General features: G+C 46.4%; 1 protein-coding gene across 1 annotated transcript; it reads left to right on the top strand.

The window, feature by feature from the left end:
- Positions 1-7188: 7188 nt before the first annotated feature.
- Positions 7189-13955, top strand: LOC129842024 (uncharacterized). The gene is made up of 3 exons (XM_055910399.1): positions 7189-8105; positions 8509-11175; positions 11296-13955. Exons 1-3 carry the CDS (start codon positions 7189-7191, stop codon positions 13235-13237), a joined length of 5526 nt encoding a protein of 1841 aa, XP_055766374.1. The 3' UTR covers positions 13238-13955.
- The last annotated feature ends 220 nt before the right edge of the window (positions 13956-14175 follow it).

The raw sequence follows: 14175 nt of genomic DNA, 5'->3' as shown, positions 1-14175 counted from the left end.
ACCTGACTATGTAGGAGACCTGACCTGACTATATAGGAGACCTGACCTGACCTGACTATATAGGAGACCTGACTACGTAGGAGGCCTGCCCTGACTATGTAGAAGACCTCACTATATAGGAGACCTGACCTCACTATGTAGGAGACCTGACCTGACTATGTAGGAGACCTGACTATGTAGGAGACCTGACCTGACTATGTAAGAGACCTGACTATGTAGGAGACCTGACCTGACTATGTAGAAGACCTGACTATGTAGGAGACCTGACCTCACTATGTAGGAGACCTGACCTGACTATGTAGGAGACCTGACTATGTAGGAGACCTGACCTGACTATGTAAGAGACCTGACTATGTAGGAGACCTGACCTGACTATGTAGGAGACCTGACTATGTAAGAGACCTGACTATGTAGGAGACCTGACTATGTAGGAGACCTGACCTGACTATGTAGGAGACCTGACTATGTAGGAGACCTGACTATGTAAGAGACCTGACTATGTAGGAGACCTGACTATGTAGGAGACCTGACCTGACTATGTAGGAGACCTGACTATGTAAGAGACCTGACTATGTAGGAGACCTGACCTGACTATGTAGAAGACCTCACTATATAGGAGACCTGACCTCACTATGTAGGAGACCTGACCTGACTATGTAGGAGACCTGACTATGTAGGAGACCTGACCTGACTATATAGGAGACCTGACCTGACCTGACTATATAGGAGACCTGACTACGTAGGAGGCCTGCCCTGACTATGTAGAAGACCTCACTATATAGGAGACCTGACCTCACTATGTAGGAGACCTGACCTGACTATGTAGGAGACCTGACTATGTAGGAGACCTGACCTGACTATGTAAGAGACCTGACTATGTAGGAGACCTGACCTGACTATGTAGAAGACCTGACTATGTAGGAGACCTGACCTCACTATGTAGGAGACCTGACCTGACTATGTAGGAGACCTGACTATGTAGGAGACCTGACCTGACTATGTAAGAGACCTGACTATGTAGGAGACCTGACCTGACTATGTAGGAGACCTGACTATGTAAGAGACCTGACTATGTAGGAGACCTGACTATGTAGGAGACCTGACCTGACTATGTAGGAGACCTGACTATGTAGGAGACCTGACTATGTAAGAGACCTGACTATGTAGGAGACCTGACTATGTAGGAGACCTGACCTGACTATGTAGGAGACCTGACTATGTAAGAGACCTGACTATGTAGGAGACCTGACCTGACTATGTAGAAGACCTCACTATATAGGAGACCTGACCTCACTATGTAGGAGACCTGACCTGACTATGTAGGAGACCTGACTATGTAGGAGACCTGACCTGACTATGTAAGAGACCTGACTATGTAGGAGACCTGACCTGACTATGTAGGAGACCTGACTATGTAGGAGACCTGACCTGACTATATAGGAGACCTGACCTGACCTGACTATATAGGAGACCTGACTACGTAGGAGACCTGCCCTGACTATGTAGGAGACCTGACCTGACTATATAGGAGACCTGACTATGTAGGAGACCTGACCTGACTATATAGGAGACCAGACCTGACTATTTAGGAGACCTGACCTGACTTTATAGGAGACAACACTATGTAGGAGACCTGACCTGACTATGTAGGAGACCTGACTATGTAGGAGACCTGACCTGACTATATAGGAGACCTGACCTGACTATATAGGAGACCTGACTATGTAGGAGACCCGACTATGTAGGAGACCTGACCTGACTATATAGGAGACCTGACCTGACTATGTAGGAGACCTGACCTGACTATGTAGGAGACCTGACCTGACTATATAGGAGACCTGACCTGACTATGTAGGAGACCTGACCTGACTATATAGGAGACCTCACTATGTAGGGGACCTGACCTGACTATGTAGGAGACCTGACTATGTAGGAGACCTGACTATGTAGGAGACCTGACTATGTAGGAGACCCGACTATGTAGGAGACCTGACCTGACTATATAGGAGACCTGACCTCACTATGTAGGAGACCTGACATGACTATATAGGAGACCTCACTATGTAGGAGACCTGACCTGACTATGTAGGAGATCTGACTATGTAGGAGACCTTACCTGACTATGTAGGAGACCTGACTATGTAGGAGACCTGACCTGACTATATAGGAGACCTGACCTGACTATGTAGGAGACCTGACCTGACTATATAGGAGACCTCACTATGTAGGAGACCTGACTATGTAGGAGACCTGACGGTGTAGGAAACCTGACCTGACTATATAGGAGACCTGACCTGACTATATAGGAGACCTGACCTGACTATATAGGAGACCTGACCTGACTAAATAGGATACCTCACTATGCAGGAGACCTGACCTGACTATGTAGGAGACCTGACTATGTAGGAGTCCTGACCTGACTATATAGGAGACCTGACCTGACTATATAGGAGACCTCACTATGTAGGAGACCTGACCTGACTATATCGGAGACCTGACTATGTAGGAGAACCTGACCTGACTATATAGGAGACCTGACCTCACTATGTAGGAGACCTGACCTGACTATATAGGAGACCTCACTATGTAGGAGACCTGACCTGACTATGTAGGAGACCTGACTATGTAGGAGACCTGACTATGTAAGAGACCTGACCTGACTATGTAGGAGACCTGACTATGTAGGAGGCCTGACCTGACTATATAGGAGACCTGACCTCACTATGTAGGAGACCTGACCTGACTATATAGGAGACCTCACTATGTAGGAGACCTGACCTGACTATGTAGGAGACCTGACTATGTAGGAGACCTGACCTGACTATGTAGAACACCTGACTTTATTGGAGACCTGACCTGACTATATAGGATACCTGACCTGACTATATAGGATACCTGACTATGTAGCAGACCTGACCTGACTATGTAGGAGACCTGACTATGTAGGAGACCCGACTATGTAGGAGACCTGACCTGACTATATAGGAGACCTGACCTGACAATGTAGGAGACCTGACCTGACTATGTAGGAGACCTGACCTGACTATATAGGAGACCTGACCTGACTAAATAGGATACCTCACTATGCAGGAGACCTGACCTGACTATGTAGGAGACCTGACTATGTAGGAGTCCTGACCTGACTATATAGGAGACCTGACCTGACTATATAGGAGACCTCACTATGTAGGAGACCTGACCTGACTATATCGGAGACCTGACTATGTAGGAGAACCTGACCTGACTATATAGGAGACCTGACCTCACTATGTAGGAGACCTGACCTGACTATATAGGAGACCTCACTATGTAGGAGACCTGACCTGACTATGTAGGAGACCTGACTATGTAGGAGACCTGACTATGTAAGAGACCTGACCTGACTATGTAGGAGACCTGACTATGTAGGAGGCCTGACCTGACTATATAGGAGACCTGACCTCACTATGTAGGAGACCTGACCTGACTATATAGGAGACCTCACTATGTAGGAGACCTGACCTGACTATGTAGGAGACCTGACTATGTAGGAGACCTGACCTGACTATGTAGAACACCTGACTTTATAGGAGACCTGACCTGACTATATAGGAAACCTGACCTGACTATATAGGATACCTGACTATGTAGCAGACCTGACCTGACTATGTAGGAGACCTGACTATGTAGGAGACCCGACTATGTAGGAGACCTGACCTGACTATATAGGAGACCTGACCTGACAATGTAGGAGACCTGACCTGACTATGTAGGAGACCTGACCTGACTATATAGGAGACCTGACCTGACTATGCAGGAGACCTGACCTGATATATAGGAGACCTCACTATGTAGGCGACCTGACCTGACTATATAGGAGACCTCACTATGTAGGGGACCTGACCTGACTATGTAGGAGACCTGACTATGTAGGAGACCTGACTATGTAGGAGACCTGACTATGTAGGAGACCCGACTATGTAGGAGACCTGACCTGACTATATAGGAGACCTGACCTCACTATGTAGGAGACCTGACCTGACTATATAGGAGACCTCACTATGTAGGAGACCTGACCTGACTATGTAGGAGACCTGACTATGTAGGAGACCTGACCTGACTATATAGGAGACCTCACTATGTAGGAGACCTCACTATGTAGGGGACCTGACCTGACTATGTAGGAGACCTGACTATGTAGGAGACCTGACTATGTAGGAGACCTGACTATGTAGGAGACCTGACCTGACTATATAGGAGACCTGACCTGACTATATAGGAGACCTCACTATGTAGGAGACCTGACCTGACTATATCGGAGACCTGACTATGTAGGAGAACCTGACCTGACTATATAGGAGACCTGACCTCACTATGTAGGAGACCTGACCTGACTATATAGGAGACCTCACTATGTAGGAGACCTGACCTGACTATGTAGGAGACCTGACTATGTAGGAGACCTGACTATGTAAGAGACCTGACCTGACTATGTAGGAGACCTGACTATGTAGTAGGCCTGACCTGACTATATAGGAGACCTGACCTCACTATGTAGGAGACCTGACCTGACTATATAGGAGACCTCACTATGTAGGAGACCTGACCTGACTATGTAGGAGACCTGACTATGTAGGAGACCTGACCTGACTATGTAGAACACCTGACTTTATTGGAGACCTGACCTGACTATATAGGATACCTGACCTGACTATATAGGATACCTGACTATGTAGCAGACCTGACCTGACTATGTAGGAGACCTGACTATGTAGGAGACCCGACTATGTAGGAGACCTGACCTGACTATATAGGAGACCTGACCTGACAATGTAGGAGACCTGACCTGACTATGTAGGAGACCTGACCTGACTATATAGGAGACCTGACCTGACTAAATAGGATACCTCACTATGCAGGAGACCTGACCTGACTATGTAGGAGACCTGACTATGTAGGAGTCCTGACCTGACTATATAGGAGACCTGACCTGACTATATAGGAGACCTCACTATGTAGGAGACCTGACCTGACTATATCGGAGACCTGACTATGTAGGAGAACCTGACCTGACTATATAGGAGACCTGACCTCACTATGTAGGAGACCTGACCTGACTATATAGGAGACCTCACTATGTAGGAGACCTGACCTGACTATGTAGGAGACCTGACTATGTAGGAGACCTGACTATGTAAGAGACCTGACCTGACTATGTAGGAGACCTGACTATGTAGGAGGCCTGACCTGACTATATAGGAGACCTGACCTCACTATGTAGGAGACCTGACCTGACTATATAGGAGACCTCACTATGTAGGAGACCTGACCTGACTATGTAGGAGACCTGACTATGTAGGAGACCTGACCTGACTATGTAGAACACCTGACTTTATAGGAGACCTGACCTCACTATGTAGGAGACCTGACCTGACTATGTAGGAGACCTGACTATGTAGGAGACCTGACCTGACTATGTAAGAGACCTGACTATGTAGGAGACCTGACCTGACTATGTAGGAGACCTGACTATGTAGGAGACCTGACCTGACTATATAGGAGACCTGACCTGACCTGACTATATAGGAGACCTGACTACGTAGGAGACCTGCCCTGACTATGTAGGAGACCTGACCTGACTATATAGGAGACCTGACTATGTAGGAGACCTGACCTGACTATATAGGAGACCAGACCTGACTATTTAGGAGACCTGACCTGACTTTATAGGAGACAACACTATGTAGGAGACCTGACCTGACTATGTAGGAGACCTGACTATGTAGGAGACCTGACCTGACTATATAGGAGACCTGACCTGACTATATAGGAGACCTGACTATGTAGGAGACCCGACTATGTAGGAGACCTGACCTGACTATATAGGAGACCTGACCTGACTATGTAGGAGACCTGACCTGACTATGTAGGAGACCTGACCTGACTATATAGGAGACCTGACCTGACTATGTAGGAGACCTGACCTGACTATATAGGAGACCTCACTATGTAGGGGACCTGACCTGACTATGTAGGAGACCTGACTATGTAGGAGACCTGACTATGTAGGAGACCTGACTATGTAGGAGACCCGACTATGTAGGAGACCTGACCTGACTATATAGGAGACCTGACCTCACTATGTAGGAGACCTGACCTGACTATATAGGAGACCTCACTATGTAGGAGACCTGACCTGACTATGTAGGAGATCTGACTATGTAGGAGACCTTACCTGACTATGTAGGAGACCTGACTATGTAGGAGACCTGACCTGACTATATAGGAGACCTGACCTGACTATGTAGGAGACCTGACCTGACTATATAGGAGACCTCACTATGTAGGAGACCTGACTATGTAGGAGACCTGACGGTGTATGTTGCGTCAAAACAGAACACTCAAAACATGAGCACAATGGCAGCTCTTCCTTTAAAGACCTCCAGGCCTCAAGAGGGCAGATAACCCAAAAAACACAGGTGGAACTAAAAAATTGAGCCAGGATTTCTGGAGGGACTACTTTTACATGCGCACCTGTCAGATAAGCATGGGTATAAAATGTTTGGTCCTCAACATACACACAGCTCATTGTTCAACCCTAAAGACGCAACTGGTATGTAATGTTTGGAATTATTTATTATGTTGCATCCAGTGCTTAGCAATTTACATGTTTAACTCTGGTAGGAATTTTGACTTTTGTTGTGGATATTTTCTGACTGCAGAAGTAATTGCTAGAAGTGCTAGATTAAATTGTTTAAACGTTTACTTTATTCAAAGCCATGCTTTGTTGCTGTGTCATGCATTGTTTAGTGTAAAATAATGCATGTTTATTCTCTGTTTGTTTAAGGTTATCAACCTATTCCTAGTGCTAGTGCTATTCCTAGTGCTAGTGCTATTCCTATTGCTAGTGCTATTCCTATTCCCTATTCCTCTGTGATTCAACTACTCTATTCAACAAATCAACTATTTCAACATATTCAACAAATGGCATCAAAACCATAATAAAACACTGGAAAGGAATTGAGTTGTCCCTTTGCATCCTTCACGGGTTGAGCAAGCCGTTTTCAAGTTTGGGCAGAGCTGAAAATAATTATAACACCTAGACAACTTGACAGTTGATAACCACGCGTGGCAGTGAAGACGAAAGGATTAACGGCCTGAAGTCAGGAAAGCTGTCGTCGCAGAGAGAGTATTGGCTTACATCTCAAAATGGCGGAGGAAGCTCTTGGGAAAACAGTGAAGGAGCTGAAGCAAGAAAGAACTTTGGCAAAGAGTGCTTTTACCAAGCAAGCAAACTTCCTTAGCAGAGGTGCAAAACACATGACTAAGAGCGAACTGCGAGAGGAGTTCAAGAAGCTCACGTCGGAGGCAAGGAAGGTCAGTGAGACAAATGATGAATACAGGGCTGGACTTCTGGCAGACATTGAAGCTGAAACCGATGAGGGTGAAGAAACTGACCTGAGCAAGCAGCAGCAGACTGAACTTGAGAAGACATTCCAAGAATGCGAAGTACGATTGGATGAGGTCAGGGGGATGATCCAGTCCAACCTATGGCCTAGATACGGGGAGGACGAGGTGAAGTCTGCAATCAAAGAAGCTGAGACCGCCTGTGATGGAGTTGCTCAAATACCTGTTATTGCTGTAAATAGAGATGGCTTCGAGCTACGGTGGAATGGTGCGAAGGCACAAGTCCAAGATGCAATCACAAGCCTAGCAGAGTGGGAGATGTGGATTCCAGTAGCGGAAAAAGAACGGCTGGAAGCCAGAATAAAGAATCTGAAAGCATTCAGAAACAACCTTGAAGCAAGGAGGGCAGAATTTCTCACAGCGCAAAGAATTGCGGATGAGGATAAAGACAGAGGGAGAGTGCTGCAGATGCCCATGCCAGCTCCACAGCCGACACTGAGAATAAAACCAACCTGTTTACCCAAGTTCAGTGGGTATAAAAGGAATTTCCATCGATGGAGGAGAGACTGGGAGAGTCTACAGAAGCAGGGGGAACCAACAGGCTCAGTCGAAGTAAAGAAAATCCAACTCATTGACAGTGTAGATGAGAGAATGTGCAGAGACCTCCGTTTGTCTACTTACAATACTGCTGAGGACATGTTCAGGGTGCTTGAGAACAGGTATGGAAACAAGTCTACAATTGCCTTGGAGATAATTGAGGATCTGGAGAAAATTCCTGCTTTAAGAGCAAATCAGCCAAGGAAAGTTATCGACATGATCCAAACTATAGAGAAGGCACTGGATGATCTCACAGAGCTTGGAGGCACAGGAGCCATCAACAACCCTCTAGTGATTAGATCCATAGAAAGCAAGTTACCTGACAACATCAAGCGGGATTGGCTTGTCTTCATGGTTAACCCGAGGAATAATGTCACGCCGGACAATCACTTTGAAAACCTTCTTAAATTCCTGAAAACACAGGAGGAAATTCTTGAAAAATTAGAGCAGCTGGGAGGGAGTGAAAAGCCAGAGAAGAAATATGCTTGTGTGGAGAGGAAAATATGCGTCCACACGTTCCACAAGGAAAGGCGGCTGTGTTGTCTGTGGAGATGAAAAGCATAGAGAAAAGATCTTCTTTTGCAAGCGTTTCAAAGAGCTGAAGCCGGTGGAAAAGTTGGATGCTGTAGAAAAGCTGGGGGCCTGCAAGAGGTGCTTGGTCTGTCATGGAGAAGATGATGAATGCAAAGACACTTACCTGTGCAGGAAAAGAGACTGTAAGAAAGACCATCATTTCTTTCTTTGTCTGAAGGGAGATTTCAAGAGAAGTGACTCAGACAGAAGACAATCCAATGTGAGAAGGTATACGCTTACAGAGGAGCAGGAGGAATTGGTATCTAAGCTCTCCCCAGAGATGGCAGAGAAATTCAAGAAAGCATTCACCAACGCCACTGCGAAAACAAACTGTGTCGAAAATAATCAGCTGGGAGTGACTGAGTCAAGTGCAGTAGAAGAATTGCCAGTTATTCTAATGTTGCTCAAGGTAACTGCCAATGCAGGACAAAGAATTGGAACCCTGATCGACTTGGCATCGGACACAAACTACATCACTCACAGAGCTGCCAGAAGATTAAATCTTCGAAGTGAAAACATCACTTTAGTCGTTCATGGAGTCGGAGGAATGGCCATGAAGGTTAGAACCAGAAGATATCTCCTCAGAGTGAGGGTCAAAACGCCCATAGGCACGGAAAGAGCTCATGAGCTTATCTGCTATGGTTTGAATGAAATTGCCAACGTCCACAGAGTCATCAAACCTGAGCAACTCAAGAAGTTCTTCCCAGAAGTCAATCTAGGAGATCTGAGTAGACCAGAGAATATTGAGCTACTGATAAGCCACCGCGAAGGAAGACTTGCTCCGCAAAGAGTGAAGGTGATTGGAGACCTTGTCTTGTGGGAAGGCCCGCTAGGAAAGACTGTTGGTGGAGCACATCCAGATCTGTTTGAAGAAGTGGATATAGCCGCACACAGGTCTGAAACACACTTTGCTCGATCCATGAAAGCAACTGCTGTCAAATATCAAGAGATAGCTAAGCTGTTCACAGCTGAAACCAAAGGAACAGTTGCTCACAGAGAGTTCTTGGATTGGTGGAAGTGGGACAGCATTGGAGCAGCTTGCGACCCAAAGTGTGGAGGATGCCGGTGCGGCAACTGTCAACCAGGAGGCAAAGAAATGACTCTGAGTGAGGAAAGAGAGCTGGAGATCATAAGGAAAGGCCTCACCTACATCAAAGCAGATGCTCACAGTGATGAACCCCACTGGGACACAAAATACCCCTGGATTCAAGATCCAAGTTCCCTTCCTGACAACAGGAGTGGGGTGGAAGCCACCTTCTTGAGAACAGAAAAGCAACTCAAAAAAGAGCCAGAGTGGAGAATAGCATACACAGCTCAAGTCCATGAAATGGTCGAGAGAAGAGCAGCGAAGAAACTCACCAAAGAGCTCATTGCCAGCTGGAAGGGGCCAGTATGGTATGTCAGCCACTTGGTGGCAGCAAACCCGCACTCTCTCACAACACCTGTGAGACTGGTATGGAACAGCAGCCAGAAGTTTAGAGGGGTCAGCATGAATGACCTTCTGCTGAAAGGGCCTGATGTCCTCAATCCCATCCGAGCAGTACTACTCAGGTTCAGGAGAGGCGTCAATGCTGCCCTCGGCGACATTAAGAAAATGTACAATTCTGTGTGGTTGGAAGACCTGGAGATGCACCTCCACAGATTTCTCTGGAGAGACACTGAGGAGGAAGAGATTGAAGAGTATGCGATCACCAGAGTCAACATTGGCGATCGACCAGCAGGGTGCATTGCGCAATTGGCTATGAGAGAGACAAGCAAACTGCCCATGTTTGCTCACCTGGAGGAGGAACGTAGGATCCTTGAAGAGGATACCTATGTCGATGACATCCTGACTTCCCATAATGACTTGCAAAAGCTGGACCAGAACACCAAAAGTGTTGAAGAGATCCTGAAGGCAGGCGGCTTCGTCCTCAAGCCCTGGGTCCGGTCAGATCAAAGTGGGAGGCAGGAGATCGTACCAGAAGAACAAGGAGCGCAGTCAAGCACAGCACTCATTCTCCCAAACCAAATGAGGGAAGGATACAATAAAGCCCTTGGAGTTGGATACCTTGTTGAGGAGGATAGACTGTACCTCATGACTTCAATCAATTTCTCAAAGAGGAAAGGGAAAATGAGAGTCGGCCAAAATCTCCTTGATGAAGAGGTGAGAGGGAAAACTCCAAACCCACTGACGAGAAGAGAACTGCTGAGCCAGGTAGCTAGCCTGTATGACCCAATAGGCCTCGTCACACCTGCCAAACAAAAGGGCGCCATTCTTGTCAGAAAGGCGTTTCAGGAAGCTGGAGGCAAAACTCTGACCCGAGACACTTGGGAAAAACCTTTGTCTGAAAATTTGAGGGAAGAAGCCATCCAATTCTTTGAGGAATACACACGTCTTGGCCAAATCACCTTTCACAGAAGCCTCACACCAGCCAACTGGATTGGAAAACCATGGGGAATAACATTCTCTGATGGAAGTGACAAGAGCTATGGAGCCGTAGTGTACTTAAGATGGGAGACCCAGCAAGGCATCAAAGTCAGACTGGTTGAATCCAAAGCAAAGCTTACACCATTGGACCAAAAGGGAGAACCAGTAAAAGCTGAAATCTGCGGTGCTGTCTATGCAGCACGACTTCGAAAGTACGTTGAAAAGCACAGTCGAATAGAAATTGAACGATGGCTCCATCTACTGGACAGTCAAACTGTGTTGGGAGCAATCCAGAGAGACAGCTATGGATATCAAACTTTCTTTGCAAATAGAGTTGGAGAGATCCAGAAATCCACATCCATAGAAGACTGGTGGTGGATCCCAGGAAGCCTGAACAGTGCTGACATCATAACAAGAGGGGCAGCCCCAGAAGACCTCCAGGAAGATTCCATGTGGCAGGATGGACCAGCATTCCTGAGGAAACCTGTGAAAGAGTGGCCACATAAGTCAGCCAAAGAAATCGCTGCGTATGCCAAGGAAGGTATAAACAAACTTCGAAGGAAAGCTTTCTCAGCAGCACTGACCAGAGCGCAGGTCAAGAGAAACCAGAGTGATACACAGCAAAATAAACCAGATGAACCTAAGACTCGGATCCGAAGATCACCAGCCGGCTCTGCGGTAACAAAACTGATTGACATCAGGAAATTCAGCAATCTGACCAGGCTGATCCGAGTCATTGCCTGGGTTTGGAGAGCCGCAACGAGATGGAAAGAAATGTTAACCAAGAATTCAGCCTCAGATAAACCAAAGTGGGAGGACGCTCTTTCAACAAACTGGAGGTACAGAGCCAAACAAGCTGTACTCACTGTCGGGGAGTGTGAGGATGCACTAAGAGACTTGTTCCTTGCAGCTCAAGAAGGTATAACCTTTCAAGATACCACTCTCAACAGACTCGCTGTTTACAGAGATAAAGAGACTGGGCTCTTAGTTTGTGGAGGAAGGTTCCAGATCTTTGATGAGGAGGAAACTGCCGTACCAATTCTACCATATGAGGCATGGATATCCACTCTCCTAGCTCAAGAGGCCCATGGTGCAAATCATGAAGAAATAGCAGGCACACTCCTCCGGATGAGGAAGAAAGCCTGGGTGATAAAAGGCCGGAAGCTGGCTAAAAAGAGAGTTGACAATTGTGTGGTGTGCAGAAAGGCCAGGGCCAGAAAGTGCCAACAGATCATGAGTGACCTTCCATCCGAGCGGATAACACCAGCCAGACCATTTGAGTACACAACAGTGGACTTATTTGGACCGTATGAAGTCAAGGACGAGGTGAAAAAGAAAACCAAGCTCAAGGTGTGGGGTATTGTCTTCTGTTGCATGGTATCCAGAGCTATGCACACAGATGTTGTCAGTGACCAGTCGACGGAAGGCTTCCTACTGGCTTACCAAAGATTCACGGCACTGAGAGGGCACCCAAAGAAATTGTGGTCAGATCCTGGAAAGAACTTTGTGGGTGCCAGACCTGCCCTCAAAGAACTCTACATCTTCTTGGATCAACTAGATAAATCTGAGCTTGAAAATGAAGCTTCCAAGCATGGGACAGAATGGAGCTGGAAAATCCACCCAGCAGACTCCCCTCACAGGAATGGAGCTGCAGAAGCAGCTGTTCGTACTGTGAAGCGGGCTTTGCACAACCTGGGAGGAGAAGGACTCTTCACATGGACTGAGTTTCAAACATTTCTCTACACGGCTGCTAACCTTGCCAATGAGAGGCCCATAGATGCAAGAACTCAAAGCCGGGAGGACTGCATGGAATACATCAGCCCAAATTCCCTTCTGCTTGGACGGATTGGACCCAGAGGAGATCTTGGATGCTTTGATTTTGAAAGCTACCCATACAAAAGATTGAGAGCGATCCAAACAGAAGTTGACCGGTTCTGGAGGAAGTGGAGTCAGTTAGCTGGGCCCAATCTATTCGTGAGGAGTAAATGGCACACAACACATAGGAATGTGGCTGTTGGAGATGTTGTCTGGCTGGCTGACCAAAATGCCTGGAGGGGTCACTACAAACTAGCCAGAGTCATCAGTGTCAACATTGACAAGAAGGGCATCGTCAGAGATGTGCATGTCAGAACTTTTCCCAGCTACCCAGTCCCAACTGTGAAGCCTGCTCAAGAGAAGTCAAAGAAACTCTCAACTAAAATACCTGCTACGGTTCTTCATAGGGATGTCAGACGCATCATTGTTTTACTTCCTGTTGAAGAAGGAAGAGCCTGATAGCTGAAATCGAACCTGCCCAACATCGAGGTTCGTGTGACCTCCTTAGGTTCAAGAACCAGGAGGTCAAGTGGGAGGTGTTGCGTCAAAACAGAACACTCAAAACATGAGCACAATGGCAGCTCTTCCTTTAAAGACCTCCAGGCCTCAAGAGGGCAGATAACCCAAAAAACACAGGTGGAACTAAAAAATTGAGCCAGGATTTCTGGAGGGACTACTTTTACATGCGCACCTGTCAGATAAGCATGGGTATAAAATGTTTGGTCCTCAACATACACACAGCTCATTGTTCAACCCTAAAGACGCAACTGGTATGTAATGTTTGGAATTATTTATTATGTTGCATCCAGTGCTTAGCAATTTACATGTTTAACTCTGGTAGGAATTTTGACTTTTGTTGTGGATATTTTCTGACTGCAGAAGTAATTGCTAGAAGTGCTAGATTAAATTGTTTAAACGTTTACTTTATTCAAAGCCATGCTTTGTTGCTGTGTCATGCATTGTTTAGTGTAAAATAATGCATGTTTATTCTCTGTTTGTTTAAGGTTATCAACCTATTCCTAGTGCTAGTGCTATTCCTAGTGCTAGTGCTATTCCTATTGCTAGTGCTATTCCTATTCCCTATTCCTCTGTGATTCAACTACTCTATTCAACAAATCAACTATTTCAACATATTCAACAAATGGCATCAAAACCATAATAAAACACTGGAAAGGAATTGAGTTGTCCCTTTGCATCCTTCACGGGTTGAGCAAGCCGTTTTCAAGTTTGGGCAGAGCTGAAAATAATTATAACACCTAGACAACTTGACAGTGTAGGAAACCTGACCTGACTATATAGGAGACCTGACCTGACTATATAGGAGACCTGACCTGACTATATAGGAGACCTGACCTGACTAAATAGGATACCTCACTATGCAGGAGACCTGACCTGAC

Source organism: Salvelinus fontinalis, unplaced genomic scaffold (genome assembly GCF_029448725.1).
Source record: "Salvelinus fontinalis isolate EN_2023a unplaced genomic scaffold, ASM2944872v1 scaffold_0007, whole genome shotgun sequence".
Lineage (NCBI taxonomy): Eukaryota > Metazoa > Chordata > Actinopteri > Salmoniformes > Salmonidae > Salvelinus > Salvelinus fontinalis.
The sequence above is the reverse complement of the archived record's forward strand: the minus strand, read 5'-3'. Positions and strand labels throughout refer to the sequence as shown.

Bases quoted from the DNA above. Each gene is read 5' to 3' on its own strand.
- LOC129842024 (XM_055910399.1), top strand. From the start codon at position 7,189: ATGGCGGAGGAAGCTCTTGGGAAAACAGTGAAGGAGCTGAAGCAAGAA. The intron at 8,106-8,508 runs GTATGGAAACAA...ACGTTCCACAAG, and splicing joins TTCAGGGTGCTTGAGAACAG to GAAAGGCGGCTGTGTTGTCT. The intron at 11,176-11,295 runs GTACGTTGAAAA...CTTTGCAAATAG, and splicing joins TATGCAGCACGACTTCGAAA to AGTTGGAGAGATCCAGAAAT.